Source organism: Rhizopus delemar, genomic scaffold (assembly GCF_000149305.1).
Source record: "Rhizopus delemar RA 99-880 supercont3.20 genomic scaffold, whole genome shotgun sequence".
Lineage (NCBI taxonomy): Eukaryota > Fungi > Mucoromycota > Mucoromycetes > Mucorales > Rhizopodaceae > Rhizopus > Rhizopus delemar.
The window spans coordinates 301368-320820 of NW_027137846.1; the positions used below are offsets into that span (position 1 = coordinate 301368).

At 36.9% G+C, this 19453-nt stretch overlaps 5 protein-coding genes across 5 annotated transcripts; all 5 read right to left on the reverse strand.

The window, feature by feature from the left end:
• Positions 1 to 1177: 1177 nt before the first annotated feature.
• Positions 1178 to 8603, reverse strand: RO3G_16486 (uncharacterized protein; the record flags this gene model as incomplete). Its single annotated transcript, XM_067671070.1, has 10 exons — positions 1178 to 1390; positions 1437 to 1591; positions 1650 to 2557; positions 2611 to 3572; positions 3621 to 4983; positions 5041 to 6927; positions 6980 to 7437; positions 7548 to 7580; positions 7713 to 8275; positions 8336 to 8603. 10 exons carry the CDS (start codon positions 8601 to 8603, stop codon positions 1178 to 1180), a joined length of 6810 nt encoding a protein of 2269 aa, XP_067527171.1.
• A 428-nt stretch (positions 8604 to 9031) lies between these two features.
• RO3G_16487 (uncharacterized protein) lies at positions 9032 to 9551 on the reverse strand (the record flags this gene model as incomplete). Its single annotated transcript, XM_067671071.1, has 4 exons — positions 9032 to 9202; positions 9251 to 9313; positions 9360 to 9463; positions 9530 to 9551. The coding sequence occupies 4 exons, from the start codon at positions 9549 to 9551 to the stop codon at positions 9032 to 9034; spliced, it is 360 nt and encodes a 119-aa protein (XP_067527172.1).
• Positions 9552 to 10475: 924 nt separating this feature from the next.
• RO3G_16488 (uncharacterized protein) lies at positions 10476 to 12159 on the reverse strand (the record flags this gene model as incomplete). The annotated part of the gene is made up of 5 exons (XM_067671072.1): positions 10476 to 10763; positions 10810 to 11438; positions 11555 to 11588; positions 11644 to 11790; positions 11842 to 12159. 5 exons carry the CDS (start codon positions 12157 to 12159, stop codon positions 10476 to 10478), a joined length of 1416 nt encoding a protein of 471 aa, XP_067527173.1.
• Positions 12160 to 15422: 3263 nt separating this feature from the next.
• Positions 15423 to 16859, reverse strand: RO3G_16489 (uncharacterized protein; the record flags this gene model as incomplete). The annotated part of the gene is made up of 1 exon (XM_067671073.1): positions 15423 to 16859. The coding sequence occupies one exon, from the start codon at positions 16857 to 16859 to the stop codon at positions 15423 to 15425; it is 1437 nt and encodes a 478-aa protein (XP_067527174.1).
• Positions 16860 to 18500: 1641 nt separating this feature from the next.
• RO3G_16490 (uncharacterized protein) lies at positions 18501 to 18741 on the reverse strand (the record flags this gene model as incomplete). Its single annotated transcript, XM_067671074.1, has 2 exons — positions 18501 to 18551; positions 18595 to 18741. 2 exons carry the CDS (start codon positions 18739 to 18741, stop codon positions 18501 to 18503), a joined length of 198 nt encoding a protein of 65 aa, XP_067527175.1.
• Between the last annotated feature and the right edge of the window lie 712 nt (positions 18742 to 19453).

Sequence of the window (19453 nt, forward strand, 5' to 3'; positions counted from 1 at the left end):
AGGGTGGATATTCCAAAAATTTTGGCCATCCTTAAACAGAGCGACTACTGTACTTGATCGAAGTTTCACCTGCTTCCTGCCAACGAATATTAGCTTTGAGAGCCAGAATATCAGTGAGCTCTTATTGTAGCAATGCAATTTGTTGATCGAAAATAGGTAATTGATGTAAGCAAATAACTGATGGTGGTTTACTGCGCAAAGTTTATTTCGATTGCTTTGTAGTTTGCGGAAGGTTTTTGTACGTCAATTAGTGTAATCTACTGCGAAAGTGTGTGTTTGACAATTAAAAACCACCCATTGGTATTTTATTCCCCGACTTCATTTCATAAACCACTCTTTGGCACTGTTTTCACCGTGCATGACGCAAAATCCAGAAAGGAATGTCAGAGGACTTTCTTGACCCACAATGATCAAAGTTTAGTTCAAATACACAAGAGAAATTAGATAATTATTTCCTGTGTTTGTCATCTCACCAATGATTGTGATGCAAAGAAGTACAAGAAGGTCTTTATCATACAAAAATATTTAGAGATGTCAACAGAAGCTGAGCCAGTTAAAGATACACAAGAAAAATATAACATTACAAAAAAGCCGTACATGTTCACCTTGACAATTTTATAGGATAATTTTGTCTTTAATAAAGATGAATCAAAACTGCTTTCAGAGGGTGACTGTGTTGTGAAGGCTGGGGGTCCGCTTATGATAACCTTATTCGTAGGTCTGGTGCAATACCATGGTGTGACACGATTCCTTTCAAAGTACTGTATGTCAATCTCTTTTCAACTCAGAATATTTACTCTCACAAACATAAATAAATCCAGTTTGACATTATTCTCTTTACTAAATATGTACATTACGAAACTATCAAAAAAAAAAAAAAAAAAAAAAAGCCATCGGATTCAAAATGTACAAACAAAGATGGTATCAGTCATAGTTTGATTTGTTTACTGTCGTATTTTTATTTGAATATAATTAATGCATCACTTGCTATAGGAATCAGAAGAGATCGACACATAACATCTCTCCCCTTAATCACTTTCCATCTTTCTCTCTCTCATTCCTTCAAGATATTCATTAATCAAGAGCCTATATAAAAGAAAGAGGAGTATTTTTATTTGCTTTCAATTAAAAAAAAAGTAATTTACATTTATTTACAATAAAGTCTTCTATTAATTATTTATGAAAGGGATAAACAATAACGTCTTAATGCTTCTGCAAGGACTTTTTGATTTAATGGCTTTGTGAGGTATCCATCCATACCAGCTTTGATACAGATTTGTCTTGCACTTTCTTGTACATCCGCTGTTAGTGCCACGATAGGTAATCTCACATCCTTGCCTTCTTCTCGCTCTATCTCTCGAATTCTTTTGGTCGCCGCCACTCCATCACACTATAAACACATTCAATAAAAAATAGTGAGGATGATGATCTGTTACCTTTGGCATATGATGGTCAAAGAAGGCCATGCTAAAGTATCCAGTCGGACGATTGATCCAGGCATCAACCGCTTCCAATCCATTATTAGCACATTCTACATGAAACCCTAATCGAGTCAACTGCTTGAATAATAGCTTTTGAGCAACAGGATTATCTACAAGAAAATACGAATGAAAAAAATAGATTTTTTTTAAATCCATCCTAGTTTTCACCTTCTGCAATAAGAATGTTCATTTGACTATATAAACCACGCTCTTTATCCGTAATCAAAGGATCAGGCTTTGTTTTAGCACTGGACGTTGTACTGGCCAATGCTGTCTTGTTCAGTGCCTCATCGATCGCTTTCAATAGCTTCATACGCCTCATGGGCACTGCCATACGAACAGTTTTACATGCCAACTGTTGACTTGACACTGGTTCAATCCATCGACTCTTTTGATTCACACCACCCGCTGGATAATTCATGATCACGACCACAGCATCCTTATTCACCTTGCTTGCTTCTTCAAGCCATGTCAAGGGCATCTGCTGGTTCTCAGGGTTCATGAACAAGCCGATGATGATAATGTCATAATGATTCCGTTTCACCATCTTTTCAAATTCCTCAATATTCATCACATCATCCACATGCACACCAGGCAAAAAGTGTCGAATCATCTGGATCGTCGCATCATATTTGCTGAGAGCCACCGCCTTGAATCGAGCTATGTTGCGAAGCAGTGCCTTTTGCTCTTCGACGTACCCTTCCATCTGCACATTTTTGCCGTTGGGTTGGGATCGCAGGTTGGAAACACGGATGCTAAAGAAAAAATTGGATCCCTTGTTGGGCACACTCGAGACATCGATTGATCCGCCCATCAGTTCAACCAATTGTAAGCAGATCGAGAGACCAAGGCCTGTGCCTCCGTATTTACGTGTGGTGCTTCCGTCGACTTGTGAAAAGGGTTCAAATAACACTTTGCGTTGCTCGTTGCTGATGCCGATGCCTGTATCAATGACTTCAAACAGTAGCGAGGCTTGGTCATCGCTTTCTCGTTTGGATTTATCTAGAGAGCATTGGATGCGTATCTCTCCTTCATGTGTAAATTTGATGGCATTGCCCAGCAGGTTGATAAGGATTCTAAGAAAGATTGCTTAGCTAAAGCATAAAATAAATAAGCATGGGTACTTTACTGTCTGAGACGATTGCCGTCAGCCATCACCACAGAGGGAACAGTAGGTGCAACGATATAAGCGATATTAATATTCTTTTGAATCGCCATAGCAATCAGCATCTCTACTACATCAGCAATGATGTCTTCAACCACAATAGGCGACAGATCCAAGGTTACTTTACCTGCCTGAAGCTTTGAAAAGTTGAGTAGGTCATCAATGATTTGCAGCAGCATCTCGCAGGACTCCTTTGCGGTCTTGACCAGATCCCGCTGTTCAGGGTCAAGTTGTGTATCAGCCAAGAGAGAGATCATGCCGTAAAATCCAGAGAAGGGTGTTCGAATCTCATGACTCATGTTGGCCAAAAAGATCTCTCGTAAGCGTGTCGCTCTGATCGCGGCCTCTTTACTCTTCCGAGCATCCTCAAGTGCCTTCTTTTGCATTTCGATCATGCGCATGTTAGCCTTTGTCACACGCTGTACCGATTTAAAGAGGAAGGCGTTGGTGATCGAGATACCCATCTGCTGACAAAGCAAGCTAAGGACGGTGATGTGGCGTTGGGTAAAGATACCGATGGAACCCTCAATAAACAAGCATCCAACCATGGTACCCTTGTGAACGATCGGCATACAGATCACAGACTTGTTGCCCGTCTTTTCATACCAGGATCCTAACGCGAATCGTGCGTCCTGCTCAACGTTGTGGATAAAGATGCTTTCGCTGGTATTGATCGTGTGGTTCACCACCCGACTAGAGATCAAATTGTCCTTGTCTGACAAGGGACGTGGTGGATCAAAGGTCATTGCACCCTCTTGCTGACTACCATAGGCACACACCCCATACTTTTCTTCCTTGACAATGATAGCACCACAATCTGCACCGGAATTTTCCAAGATGATGGACATCATTGATTTCAGCAGGCTGTCAAATTTGACCTCGGATGAAATCACTTGAGAGCTCTTCAGGATCGATGCCATATCCAACTACAGAAAGAGATGAGCATTTTGCCTTTTTATGTATTTCTCACTTACAATATCTAATGTCATCAGGGTTTGCTCGGTTGTCACAGGAGGGATGACCTCAGCCACAAACGGTTCATTCACGGCAGCAATGGGACCTAAAGAAGACGTGCTCCAGGAACCTTGAGGATTCAAGAAAGGGAATGGATCTGTTTGAATACCAATGTCATGCAACTCGATACGATCATCATCAAACTCGCTTAAAAGGGAACTGTACTTTGTTGTCAACTGATTGGCCTTACCATAGGAACCATGACGCACATAGAGACCGATGGCCTTCTTCAAGAGACCGTAAGCTGTGTTTTTCATACCAAAGCGCTCATAAAACGCACCCGCGTATTCATGACAGATGCACAACTCCAAATACCAATCACCTTGCCTTGCCTCGTCGATGGCCCTTTCGTACAGTATGATGGATATCTTGATATCATCAGACAAGGAGGCAATCTCTGCCTGAACGAGTGTATACCACATACTGCAATTGATAGCCGAGTGATCCACCCAGACCTTGAGCATCTCTTGATTGGCACGGACACGCTCCATGTAGAGATCCACCGCCTCACCTTTCAATCCTTCCGAGCGGATCTTTTCAATGATGGCCAGAGAATGCAGCATGAGCATCAGACGGGTATGTCGGTGACAGGGATGGTAGTGGATGCCCTGAATACACATGTAGCCGATGGCGATCGCGTGGTCATAGTGACCATAGAGAACAAGGGGAAGCATACGAAAGGAATCATACCAGTTCATGGGCACGCTTGGATTCGAACTCTGCTTACAACTCTCACTGATAAAATGCTGATCGTTAAATCCATCCTCGCCATCAAAGATCAGTTCGGGCGAACTGTTGAACGTGTGTCCCTGGAGGGCCTTGATGGTTCGAATGACGGACATGATGAGTATGTTGGAGTCAGAAGAGGAAGACCAGGCATGGATGTCATTGAAGCAGTTTTCGGCCTCGATCAGGGTATCAGACAGATTTTCACCGGTGAAGAGCATGGACATCGCAACATGCAGATGAGCAAAGGAGGCATAGATACGATCCCCAGCGGAAAGAGAGTACTTGAGAGCGGATCTGTACCAGGGTATCTGATCTCTGTAATGATGCTTCCACATCATCAAAAAGTTTGCATACAGCACCCCCGCACGTCCCTTTTCGTAATTGCTACCAAATTTATCTGTAAAGAACATACCGGCCGCACCCAGTTCTTCCCCAAACTTGAACAGTCCATAGCATTCGACAGCGGCCAGGCCCATAAAGATCAACGCAACACCAGATACTTGGGAGACACCGTGATCGATGGAGATATGAACGAGTTTGGTTGCCAAGTAAAACATTTCGATTTGATTTCCGAGCCAGTAAGCCACAGTACACCTAATGAACAAAGGTCATTCACCTGCCTACACTCTAGGCCCCCTTTCTTCAACTTACATTTCTTCAAGTACGCTCATGATCGCCTTCAGCTTGATATCCTCACACACCTCCACCTTCTTGATCTCTTCAAATCCCCTTTGATCAATCAGGGCCTTCACCCGTTCAAATTCCTCATCCAGTTCAGTTCTTGTATAAGACCACTTGAAGTCCTTGATGTCCAGCTCCTTTAGACATTCATGCAAGGCCATGGCGCCCTCTATATGCATCTGACGACTAAAGTGATACTTGTATTGGATACGATAAGCAGCCACACGATCCAAGGGGTCCGTTGTGTTTTGAAAGATCACGTCCAGATACTTTTCTGTAAAGTCATATTCGCCAACCACCCAGCTGAGCGCTACAGCATTCGTATAAAGGAAATGTGTGGTGGCGTACTGCTCAGACTGCCAACAGTCGGGATCCATGAGGACGATGGCGGCCTTGAAATAGTCGAGGGCCATCTTGTGTGCCCCAGAATTTCTGGCCTTGTTGCCCGCTTCATAAAATATCGAGCGATAGCATCCCTTTTCTTCTGATTCGGTCAATAACTCGATGCATTTCAGCAAATGATCCGCGATCAAGAAATGGTCGCCGTTCTGGTCTAATTCTGAGTTGTGAGTTTTATCCTCCTGTCTCTTGTTGTCATTTTTTATCGTATTACCTTGCAATAGATATTTTGCAATTTTAAAATGGATTTTTTCTCGGCTTTTGGGGTTGGCCAACTCCATGGCCGCTTGGGAATAGCGATCATGAGACCATTTGAATTCATCACTCTCCAGCGGCAAGATGTATCCTTCCTGAAGAGCAGCCTGGAGTCCGTTGATCGGGTCTCGTGTGCTTGAGCTGCTGCCACGATAGGAAGAAGTACCGTGCGATCGTGTGGTTCGGTTGGAAGAAGAGGAAGAAAAGGAAAGGAGCGGATGACGGACGGTGTCGGCTGTGTCGGTCATGTCTGAGCAGACGGTGCCTGCGTCAGAAAACTCGGAGTCAGGGTCAGAATGCACCATGAGGTATTTGACAGTGTTCCAGGAGAACGTGTCACCGACAAAGGAGGCCCACTTCAGCAGCCGTTGACCGTCCAGGGGTAATTCGCGTAACCTGGACACAAGAAAGCTAATGTCCAATTCCGACTCACGATCTGCACCATCGTTGGTGAGGACAAGTTGCTGAATGTCAGCCAGGTTATAATCCCACTCGTTTTCTTCCCAATTGAAAAAGATCAGCCGTTTTTTTTCGAGCGTAGTGAGTAATTGAGCGGTATAGAATGCGTTTCCTCTCGTCTTTCGATAGATGATCTCTGCCAGTGGAAGGATGGAATCTCGAGAGATGTCGAGTGGCCGGTGAAGAGCGTCACCGATGTAATTCACCAGTGATTCGAGATCCAACAAGTCGACCTTGTAAAAATGAAAGACGGCGGTATCATTGCAAAGTAACTTTTCCAATTCTGTCGTTATCTCTTCATCACGATAGGCCAAGAAGAGTAAAATCTTGAGTCGTGAGCCAATCATGGTTTCTATCAATTCGACCGAGGGTTCATCTGCGAGATGGATATCATCTAAAAATAGAGTGATCATACGCCACTGAGAGAGAGCACGAAAGACTTCGATGAATAAAGTATGGAATCGAACCCGCGTTTCAACATTATCAAGATGAATGATATCTATCGGTCCCTCGCTCTCTTCACTGTCCACAGGATCCAACAGAGGTTTTAATTCAGGTACCAAGTCTGCTAATAACTCTATTTTGCAAAATTGAGAACCGAGATGTGATTTTAGATGATTATAGAATGCGTGAATTTCTTCTTCTGATTCAGATAATATCTGCTGTAATATTTGTGAGAGTGATTTCAATATGCAGCTGTAAGGTACTTTATGTCGACTATCAAATTTAGCAGAGGCAACATAACTAAAAAGCAGAGTGTTATGCACAGGCACATGCGTATGTGTTTAATGATTACCCTTCTTGCCTAGCCACCGTCTGGACCGCATTAAACAAAGTAGACTTACCCACACCACCAGGGCCAGAGAGGCAGACGATTTCCACACCTTGTTTCCCACTCGTCAGCCTTCCATTCCCACCCGAATAATCACTTCCACTACAATAACTGGGGGATGTGTTTGATTTTGTTCCGGTATTGAAACTGGAGAGATCATGATTGGAAAGGGCTGTTTCACTCGCACTGTCACTCAATGTACGTTGATGATGTAATAAGTCACTCGCGCTTGTGATTGTTGGCACAGTTGAACCTGATCCATGTGATTTATCTCTCTTTGATCCGGTTGATTTGAATACACTGGCTGTATGCTGAATGACGTATGTCATCTCTACGATCAATGGCTGACGTCCATAAATAGTTTTTGGTAAAGTAAAGAAGGATGCGACGTCTCTTTCTGCCAAAGGAAACAATTCAATCATCTACTGAATAAGGTTAATAACGAATGGATTTCATATAACAAAACAACCTCTTGACTTGATTCTGAAGCAACTTTTAATCTCTTCAAACACTCTTTTAGATCTGCTCTTACTCCATAGGCACTGTTATATCGATCATCTGGTGACTGATGATCATGTTAATAAGAAGATTGAACAGAAAGAGTACTTGCCTTGTTTGTCATCTTTTCAATCATACGTGCAATGACTTCAGGTACATCCAACTGTATCTCGTTCACCAACGGCATCTTTCTACTCACGATTGAATTCAATATGTCCAGTGGTCCACCATCGAATGGGATCTTGCCAGTCAGCAAGACAAAGAAGACGACACCCAGTGAATAGATGTCCGAACGATGATCAGGCACATAGGTTGTCCTTCCTGTCTGTTCAGGACTCATAAAGGCCAGTAAATGCTGCAGAGAATCAAACGACTCCCTATTATGCGCTGTCTTGCGCCAACCTTCACTTGTCAAATACGTTTCAAATGATTTTGAACCCGATCCAAAATTCCAAAGCTTGACCCGAGCCGAGTCCTCACCCGACCACTGAAAGGCAGAGAGTTTGATTTCACCGTGAACAACGTTATTTTTATGAATGAATTCTAAACAGTCTGTGCATTTGATGGCAAATCGTAAAAAGGTCCCTAAATCAAATAGAGGCCCTGAATTGCTATTCACATAATCCTCCCTTGATGTGCCCTGCTGTTGTTTGATTGTGTCATCCGATTGGCGTAAGTGATAATCCAAATAATTATGTCCTTCATCCGCATAAATAACAACAGTTAATCCAGTAGGTAAATGAATATAATCCAGTGGTCGGACTAACAATAAAAATTTAAGTTTTTTACAAATTTGTTGTTATGCAACAATATCGTCTTTACCCAAGAAGGATCCACCATCGGTGAGTTGATAGAGTCTTTTCATAATATAATATTCCCTTTCTAACTTTAGTGAATTACCAGATATCTTGGCTATCACAGGTTTTTTATTTGATATTCTATATCCAAACACGATATCCACATTTTCACCATAAACTAGACTTGGTATGGGTTGTGATTTAAAATGATAATTTGGTATCTGTAAACTATCTCCAAGTAAACTAAGTCCAGTTGAATCTGTATAGGACCCAGTAGATCCTGAATTAGACATTAAAAATAACAAAAAAAGAAAAAAATGCGATAAATAAAAAAAGAAAAGAAAAAAAAGATGAACACAGAAAAAAAAAGATTTACACAGAAAAAAGTTTTAAATTTATTATTATTTTTTTTTTCTCCCTTCATTGGTTACTCAACAAAATAGCACTTTTCTTTTCTTTTCTCCTGAACATTTTTTAATCCCTTTCTTTCTATTTATTTTCTGTTATGGATAAACTGATGTAGAAAATAAATTTAAAAAGGTAGTGTGAATGTCAATAGATGTTTGTAGTAATATATCATACTGGGTATAGAAGAGAGAAAGAGAGAGTGAGTGAGAGGGAGAGAAAGATAGGATAGGTATTTTTTTTATTGTTGAATTTCCGCGTATAAAAGAATATAGAAAAATACAGAAAAAAAAATTTTTTTTTAATCTTTTTCCTTCTATTCTTGTTCTATCCAAGTACCAGCGCTGATGATACGAGATTGGTCGAATTTTGCTTTGGATAAATTGATTTTCTTTGTTTCTGTTATTTTCAAAGATAGCTCTTTGTTGATCTCTGACCAAGTTGAATCAATGTCCTTCTTTATCATTCCATTTGTATTGTTTATAATCTAAATTCAAATCAGTATGCCATTCACATATCATTTCTCCCTTTTTACTTGTTCTCTTCCATCTTGTATTAAATCCATCACAGTTTGTACATGTTTCTTTTCAAGGTAACCCTTTTATAAAATCAGTATATTTTCTTATTCCATCATCACGCCTTACTTCAATGTCTGTATCTAAAATAGGCTGTCGATGTTCTGTCGAAGGTCCCAAGTGAATCGTACCAAGTTCTTTGATCAACACTTGTGTATCTACTCCTCCTTGCGCTAAAAAATAATGTCTATTCATTTCATATTTAACAATCAACTCTTTATTATTCTTTGTATTCTTACGCTCGAACATCTTTTCCTTCATCGCTGGATACTGTTTTAGAAGAAAGTTGTTTAGTTTGTGTGTCAATTTGATCTAATCCTCTTTCAATCGAAGGTAATTCCCTTTCGAGAATTCTATTATTCAGCAATTTGGACTTTTCTAATATTTGCTTTAAACTATTGGCCTGAGTGTTTGATGTCATTGTGAATTAGAGAAGAAAAAAATAAAGAGAAAAATAAAAAATAAAAATAAATAAAAAAAACGCGCTCTTTATTGATACAGTCACATTTTAATAGTTATTAAGGACACTTGAAAGGGGATGAGTACTCTGTTTGTTTTATACTTTCAACATACCATTTAAAAGGATAGATTTCCCAAGATTCCCATACTTTATTCTTCACATAAGGATCATTTCGAATCACTTTTTCAATCTCTTCTACTGATTCCCCACTATAAATGGCCATACTTCCTTTCATTTTACCAGACTATTTATAATAATTAATAATTCATCCCTTTTAATTTTCCCACAATAAAACAAGCCTCGTGTGAATCCAGCAGAGGTCCTCCTAGTTTAATGACACCTTGAGCCTTCAATACTTCTGCTTCAGCCAAGTGTTTATTACGAATCGAAAGTCGGCGTTGTAAACATTCAGGGTCACTGTAGTCTTTGAGAACAACAAGGAATTCTTTAGGGGCTGATTGATAGCAATAAAAGCATTGATAAGCTGACAAGACTCTGTAAAATATATATAAAAATACCGAATAAAGAACTTCTTGTGGAGAATCTTCTAATGGATTGCATGCAGAAAGCCATGTTCAAGTTAACAAAAAACAAAAAAAAAGAAAAGAAAAATAAGAAAAAGTGGGGATAAAGCGGAGATGAAGAAGAGGATGGAATCATCTTTGTGCACGATTTATTTTTTGTCAAGTTGGTGATAAGGATGATGGTATTTACAGTCGTGCTCATTAAAGAATATAAGGACGTGTTTTACCATGTGCAGAGCCTTCTCTTTCGATAATTAAATTCATCTTTGATAAATAAAGTCTTAGTAGAAAGGCACAGAGAGCAGCCAATACCATCGTTCCTCCATTAATCATATTTGATCCAACATATCTTGGTGCATCTGCTGGCCATCCTGAATAAAGTGCAAAGGTGACGATCAAGGAACTAAAATTAGCTACTGAGGATACGATGCCTGTAGCAGAGGCAACAGCCACAGGATCTTCCCATGAATTGGATGTCCATGCCATACTCTAACACAAGGTGAATGAAACAATCTTTTTACTACTGTTAGCTTACCAGTGGCACAGTAGGATAGGTTCCACCTGCAACAACCATCAAACCGAAATAACGAGCACCAATTGAGTCTGAGAAACTAAGAATAGTAAAACCAACAAAGGAGGTAAGACAGCAGCCGACCATAAACCAGCCTCGGGTATTATAATAATCACTACAACGAGTAACGATGTAGACAGCCAAGCCTCCAAACACATAAGGAGGTATACTCATCAAACTGACCTGAATCGATGTAAATTCTCCAATTTGCTGTACAATCTTGGGCACAAAATAACCCAAGGAAGTCGCGGCCATCACGGGTGCAAAGTACAAGATGGAAAACACCCAAATCTTGAAATCCTTTAATTCTTGTCCTAGTTGATTCAATCCTTCTTTAAAACCCTTCTTTCTTTCCTGCTGAGATTCACCAATCGCCAGTCTTTCTTGAACTCGCTTACGTTCATCCTCTGTCAAAAACTTTTTGGCTCTTTCTGGTGTGGATGGTAAATAGAAAAGGGTGGCAACACCAAAGAGCAAGGACACGATAGCAGATATCAAAAAGAGCCACTGCCATCCGTACAGATGACCACGCGTGTCGATTAATTGTACGGCGGCTGATATGAGACCACCGACTGCTCCCGATGCAGGTGCAGCTAAATAAGATACACCGATTCTACTAGAGATCTCTTCTGGTCTATACCAAAGAGTAAAATAATATGCTTTAAGAAGAAGGTTAGTTTAGGCTAATTGACGCTTTCAGTAACTTTACTCATTCCTGGCCAAAATCCTGCCTCAAATACACCCTATAGGAATATGTCAGCACTCATCTCCTCTACTTTCATCATCCTTTATGTTTACCAATAAAAATCGCAAAAGATAAAAATGCCATGGTCTGGAGATGGCAGCCATACAACCAGTGATGACGCTCCAAGTGATCATGATACGAGCAAGCCAGAAAGAAGGATTGACATAGGCCATTAGGAAATTAGAAGGCACTTCGAATAACTAAATCATAAAGATCAGTAACTGTAACCTTGCTTGATTTCTATTATTTACGATATAAGCAACATAAAATAAACCAAGTCCAATGTTATTCTGTTCCGATGTCAGACCAGACGTATCAGCCAACGTGTGTCCTTCGGAACTATTCATTGTCATTGCAAACCCCACATTCGAACGATCCTCCATCGACAGAAAATAAAGTATGAGTACCCATGGCACAATACGCCAATCTAATTTTCTTAATAGTCTTTGTTCTTTATCCTTTTCAGAAGCAATGTCTTCATTACTTTGTTCTATCACTGAATCCTTTTCTTCAACTGACGTGTCTGAACAATGCTGAATATCTACTTTAATTGATTCATTGCTATCCATTTGTTTATTAAAAAAAGAAAAAGAAAAAGAAGCTTGAATATCTATTTTTCTTGGGTAATCAATATAAAAAGCAAGCTTATTTTTTTTTTTTATCTTTTTTTAGATAAAAAATGGGAAGCGGGTTAATAATTGTTATCTTTTTAGTTGTACACTTTTTTTTTCCGCCCAAGAATACAGGTTATCGTATTTTTGATGTATGCATGACATTAAATTGAATCTCAGTTATATTCAAGATCAAGTCTTCTTCTTTAAGGAAAATCATTCTACTCTTTGTTGATAACAAGTCATCTATTCATCTCCTATCTTCATTTTGTATAAAACTCAATCTTTCTTTTTTTCTCCAAATAGGAATCCCAATTACACATTGTCCTACTTTTCTGATTTATAACTTTTGAACTTTTTTTATGCGTGAGAAATCAGTGAAAAAAAAATGGTGTGTCCTAAAATTGAATTCAACATATGACGTCTGGTTACCAGTCTATTGGTTTTTCACATTATTTTTTAAAGTAAATCTTCCAAATACACTCATTTTCTCTCTCTTTTTTTTTGAATAATAGTTTTATCGTGTACAGCAGCCAACTTAATTCAACAGATTGATTTCTTATTGTCATCTGTCACAGTCAACTCTTTATCAAATCAAAATGAAGAATTTTAGCTACACCGGCATGAGCCGAATGATTAACTAAAACATCATTTTCGAAATAAAAAATGGCTTTGTAACCTACATCTTCATTCGTCAGGAAACCTTCATGGAATTGGTTAGCATCAAGCCAAGGTCATACAAACAAAGGGAGAATTTGAGCATGTCCAAGAGATCCTTGAGATATTGGCTGTAGAAAGACATAATGTTGACAAGTTTGATCTGGTTACAAATTTATAGATTATATCCAAAAGATCTAGCATCTGCATGACTCTCCTTTGAATATATCCTCTTTTAGTATATCTACTTTAATAAACCAAAATCTTTGCTTGTCAAAGTTGAGATTTAATTTTATTTTGAAATAAAAAAGCAGGCCACAGCATTTTTTGGTTCAAATTCTATTCATAAAAGCAAAAACATAATAACTTGAGTCACCTAAGCGTGCGGTTCAGTTAAGATAAATAGCAGGGGATTTAAATCTCAGTAAGTGATTTCTTCATGTTTCATCATCCATTCTTCTATTTTTCAATTTGGGATTTTATGTTTTAGTCAAATGATACTGTTTATTATTAGATAAACCATCAGCATTACTATTGTTTCATGCGATTATTAAGTCCAAACATTCTTTTTCATTTTATATTGTTAAAAACATATTTCTATCTACTATATCCCCCAGAAATGATTAATTTACTCGTACCTTGTAGCGTTTATGCAATGTACTAATTAATATGGTTTCCTATCTAATATAACATATCTTTCTCACTCTATACCTACTTTATGTTTCTAAAAACTGAGAAAAAAGAATATCATACAATTTCAGATATAATTAATGCACAATGCTACCTGTACCAATTGCAGTTTGTAACTTCTTCTTTTTCAATCAACTAATTAAAATGGCTATTTATTCTTTTTACAAAGTTGAACAAGTTGAATTGTTGGTAAGAGTGAAGCTAACACAGTATAGTGAAAGGAAGCAGTTTGCTCTTAACCTGCAAACATAGACTTATTTCAACAAACATCATGAATCTAAAATGTCCAAATTACATTTAAATAATTAAATGCTATACCAAAACAATATAAAAGAACCCGATGATAAATTATTTAGAGGTAATTCAGGGAAGTAGTACAATCCATATATTGATACTCAAAAGGCATCGCTTTGTATAGAATGCCAAGTTCAAGGTTCTAAAGATGCAAAGGCTCGTAGTCTAACAGGTATTGCTGAGCATACTGCTTAAATCTGAGCACAAAGATTAAGAAATGAACCTGACTAGAATATTTAAGACTATCAAACTGCATCAGCTACTCTCCATTCAAGTAACATTAATAAATTGAATAAGAAGTGAATTCATTGTCATCAACAAAGAGAGAACAAGAAAAATAAAATGTAAGCAAATCTCTGGTTGATCGTTTAATTTGCGATATATCACTCATTAGATGAAAAATGGAAAAGGTCAAAAAAGCAGAAAATATCAAATTTTGAAAGAAATAAACGACAAGCTAAGCTGTTGCAGGTCCTGATTAAAAATTACATAAATGCAAACAAATAGTAGTAATGTTCATTGGTTTTTAAATATAGTGTACAATATTCGTACCCTTTGCTTTTTCTTCTTCCTTTCAATCTGACCTGGGTAAAAGGATGACTACAAGACATCATGATCCCACTATTGCCTTGTAAAATATAAACAACTGTTTAACCATATAATATACGTTATCACACCTATAATGACTATTATCAGTAATGAACAAACCTTAGTTGGATAATATATACAGACTCTTTATATAAAGCTATACAATACGGCAAGCTTTTTTTTTTTTTTGGATTCATCAAGAGCAATTGGGGATGAGATTAAGTCAAATAATACTATCAAGGACCTCAAAAGTGGAAGTGATATTCTAAAATGTTTAATATTAAATCCCAAAAGCATATTTCTCATACTTTTGCACTCCTCCCTGCTTTTCTCCTTTTTGCCTTATTCAGAGAGGAGTCATCTTGATGCAATATTCAATCCTTGTGCTATAATATGAAAAGATATCAGATGTAAAAAGCGACCAAATGCCTAATATTGTAGATTATATAATATTATAAAAGAGCGAATATTTGGAGATGTTTTTCCTCAGTATACTTGACACGTTGATGGATATACATCTGTGCACATTATACTTTCTATTTTCATTATAATCCGCACAATAACTAATCGTAGACAGATCCTTTCGAGCATCTTAAATTCTGTTTTCACCTATACTTTTATGTATCCAGATCCTTACGGGTCTCTCTATACGCTTTTAGTCATAATGAATATGGGTTTGGAGAAAGTGTATATAGAAAGTATTTACACAGAAGATATATTGAATATATTAAACATGGATCAATTCAATTGTCTCGTACAAAACAAAGATTACTAACGCAGGCCATACGAAGAGCGCAAATAATCAAAGTATGTATAAAAACCATTTAATTTAGAAACGATCAACATAGTTCAGGGTTTTACTGCTACTTCTATGAATTCTAATTATCTATGTAGGACGGCCCCATTTTAAGAATACTTTATAAAGTCGCTCTTTATTTTAATTTATAATTGAACAAAAGCATATACTATGACTGACAATAGGTTTTTTTAGGCTATAGATTTATAACATCATATATTTTATCAGATTCATCTTTCAATATATTGTTGAATATAAGACGCAAACTTTGGATATAGTCAAATCGTTTGCATACTTTCTTGCACATATCAATAATATGTGTAAGTTCATCATCATCATCAATATCATGTCTATCATAAAACTGTAACTCGGATTCTTCACACAAGTACTGTGCGTCTTCTTTTCCAGACATCCTTTTGACGTAGTGTGTAATAATTCTATTTAATTCTCTCAAGTTATTCCCATCGTAGTTTTCACAATGCTCTTCGGCAATTTCGATAGTTAGCACATCAGTCTTATTCAACATAATACCTTTTCCATCACAAAGAATAGCAATCTCTTCATATTCATCTTTTTTCTTATTCCATTTTACAAATATCTCTGCATTTTCGTAATATGCTCCAATATCATCGTCCTCTACATAGCAACACTCTTTGATCTGAAGATAAAGATCTATCGCTTCGAAAGCAACAAAGCAGTCACCTTTCTCGATTCTTTTGAATATATCCTCTGCCTTTTCTTTAGTTATTGCAAAAGCTTCTTGGAAAGCATAAATTATTTTTTCATCCTCTCGATCCATCTTGAATCTCAATTCAATCTTTTTGATGTCGTCTTTTTCGATATTCAGAGACCAGATTATCAGTCGTGAGATACACAAAACAAGCTCTAGAGCAAGCCACAGGTATACATCCGCTTCTGCCATTTGCCGAACCACCACGAAGGAGCCTACATAGCCAATAACGATTCCTAAAGCAGAAATACAGCCGATAATAGAAGTAACTATCATGGCATATCTATTACCAAAATGATGGGGCAATAAAAGGGACTCTATATTTTGATCAATAATATAAAGATCAAAGGATCCAGAGAGCATCAGAATAGAGTCTACACAACAAACAAAAGAAGCAACAAAGGTTGAAGCAGTTAAAATCAAGGGGAAGTAGACGTTGTCCCAATAAGTAGTATGGATATAATGAGGTATATAAGGAACAAAGTTAAGACAAGATAAACCAAAGCATGAAGCAAGCGAGAGTATCCACCAGCTTTTGTTCAATGCAGGAGCATCCAAGTATATCTTCACATCATGATTTTGTAGCCAAAGTAACCTTTCTTTTGAAATAGACGAAATATGCTCTTCTACTTTTTCCTTTAATCTATACTTGTCAAATCTAGAGCAATCTATGCCTATGTTCTTCGCAATCCGTTCAGGCAATGATGATCCCAAGAGATACTTTGATAGACCGAGTATACCAAATATGGACATACCACAGACAGCAGGGGATATGTAACTTTTTGATAAAGCCAAAGCAGCGTTTTCATCACACAATTCTGTTCCCAAGATACCAAGTACAACAGCCACATCCTGAATACCTGATGCGAAAACAGAACCAAACGATTGGTTATCTTCAGACATGAATAAGGAGATAAAAAGGGTATTAAATACCCAATATCTATTTTATACTATTTATTTTTTTTTTGTTTATGTATCACAGCAATCTTTTTCTTTCTTTCTACAAAATCTGCAAGAATAATTCTTTTTTCACCATTCATTCCCTGTATAACCATTTTTAATTCAATTTTCGCATAACAATTACTTAAATTAATCATATAAATAGGCGCTTTTCTCCTTTAAGCAATTTAAAATACTGTTCTTGATTTTTTCTTACATAACTCTTTCCTAATCCTCTTAACTCATCGTCATTCAATTTCTTCTTTAAACTACGATATCAAAAAAGGATAAAATACACTCTATGGATTTAATCTTTCTTTTTTTCTGCTGCTACTTTGATAATTGAAATGAAATTTTTCTTTTCAAATGAATTACTATCATTTGAGAAATAAAAAGAAGTCGTTTATCTATTTTTCACTGTAATATAATCCATGTCACTCGTTATAGATCATACATAAATCTAGCTATGGGATAGTATCCTGTATTCTACACTTGTTCTCTTATTAGCTTATAGTTCCATACGGATTACAAAGCTAATGGAAATAACGATAGCAGAAATTATAAAGATCATAAGGTCCATTAAATTGCAGAGGGCTAGATTACAACTGTTTCACAATGTTGAATTGCATGCATATTTATAAGAAAACCACACCATTCTATTTATGTTGTCTGTAGGGTTGGTGTTTCTGTAGTCTGAGGACATAAAAATAGAATTATTTTACAGTTTGCTTGTGTATCCAAGATATTATTTCTTAATATTATTATTTGAAAGTAAGCAGTACTCTTCTATCCTTCATTTACACCAAATTATTCTAAACATCTTCTTCCAACAGATTTCATTCGCTGTGTACTTGTATGCTACAGTTCAGTATATTAAAACTCAGAAAGGGAAAGACAATGTGAAGATAGGAAATAATTGATATGCTTAAATAGTGTCACTATTGAAAAATGAATATTATTAAACGTTTTACATGAAATTTTTTCTTTAGGGAACTGAATAGAATAATGATCCATACATTTAATTTATAACAAAAAATGTACTACTTAATTATCAGCTTTGCTTCCACATTCATGATGCATTTTATATCAGGCTAATATTTAATCCTTCATCATAATATAGTACTGAAATCATACAAATGCATTATTGGTTTATATTAGTCTTTTACATTTATTAAATTCATTTGGCTTGTTTAGGGAATTATTTGAATCATAATTTTAAACCTAATGTTTGCTTCTCTTTAACAACATAAAGTGCTCACACCATGTTATTATACTCCCTTTCTACAACGTTATCTCCTTGTCTATTGATTACAGCCTTAAGTCCACGATTCATAATATCAGATGATCTTGCTTTTAATTCTGAAGTCAAGAGCATGTTATAAGGATTACATTGACTATGTTGGTTGACGCTTTTTTTTTTTTCAATTTCTACTACAAGTCCAACAGCAAGCTGTAAAAACTTATTCTTCTTAGTTTGGTCATCTTCTGTTTATTTAAGATGGCTACAGTTAATGACACATTGCTTTGTCCCTTTATAAGTTTTGTCATGCATTTTAATTGACAAAAATAAAATCAACAATCGATGCATCATGTAGTTATCTACAATTAGTTGCGAATCAAGAACAAATAAGATCTTTGATGCAAAGTGGTTGAAGGCTGTATTTTTATATTTTTGTAAAAGATGGCCTAAGGAATTCACTGGTGAAATGGACATACACCCTCTTAATGTCGTGCTGAAAGAGTAGAGTTCAAATGGTTGCACAGTATCTCGTCTGTGATATTGATTTACTGATCTTTCAGTGCATACTGCTTTCTCCTCTTTAACATTTTGTGTATATTTTTCCATTTTTTACAACATCTTGTCTTCAGTCTTTCATAAATGAGCCTGAGAATGGCGTAAACTTGCTTTCACGGATTCCATGGTAGCCAGCTACCGCCAAAAACTTAAAGAAACCTCATTGGACTTTAAATTCGTAGAACTTTCGTCCCGTTGTACTCTTGTTGATTGTTATAGCATATGGGTTGGTCCAATAATAACATCACCCCAAACCATAGGCGCAACCACTAATATGAACATTGTTGTACAAAAATACATCAATTCTTGTGATATAAAACATATAGTTGTCGAATTCTACAAAGCAGATGATAAATGGTTTTTCGCTGCCTAAAACCGACCTGTTGATATTGCTTCTATCAATAAATCAATCATTATTATTTTTAGCTGACAGTCAACTGTTTGTGATCGATTCATATTATAGCAACTGTATTATTGAGCATATCTTCTTTAGCATTTTTCAATAAAATTCTTCAAGTATCTGCTTCTGTGGATTTTCTTCAAAAATAACATTTACGACTTCTTTTATACATTTTTTGCAAACTCTTACAATGGCGTGTAAAGCGAGCTCATGGCTGGTATTTACATTTTTGTTCAGAATTGCAAATCATAGATGAGTATTGTCAACTCTGAATATCCCCGAATGTAATGGCATACTATTACACTGGCTAAAGATAAAAGAGAAACCATGATTGACTTTATCCTTGCAGATATCCTAAGCTAC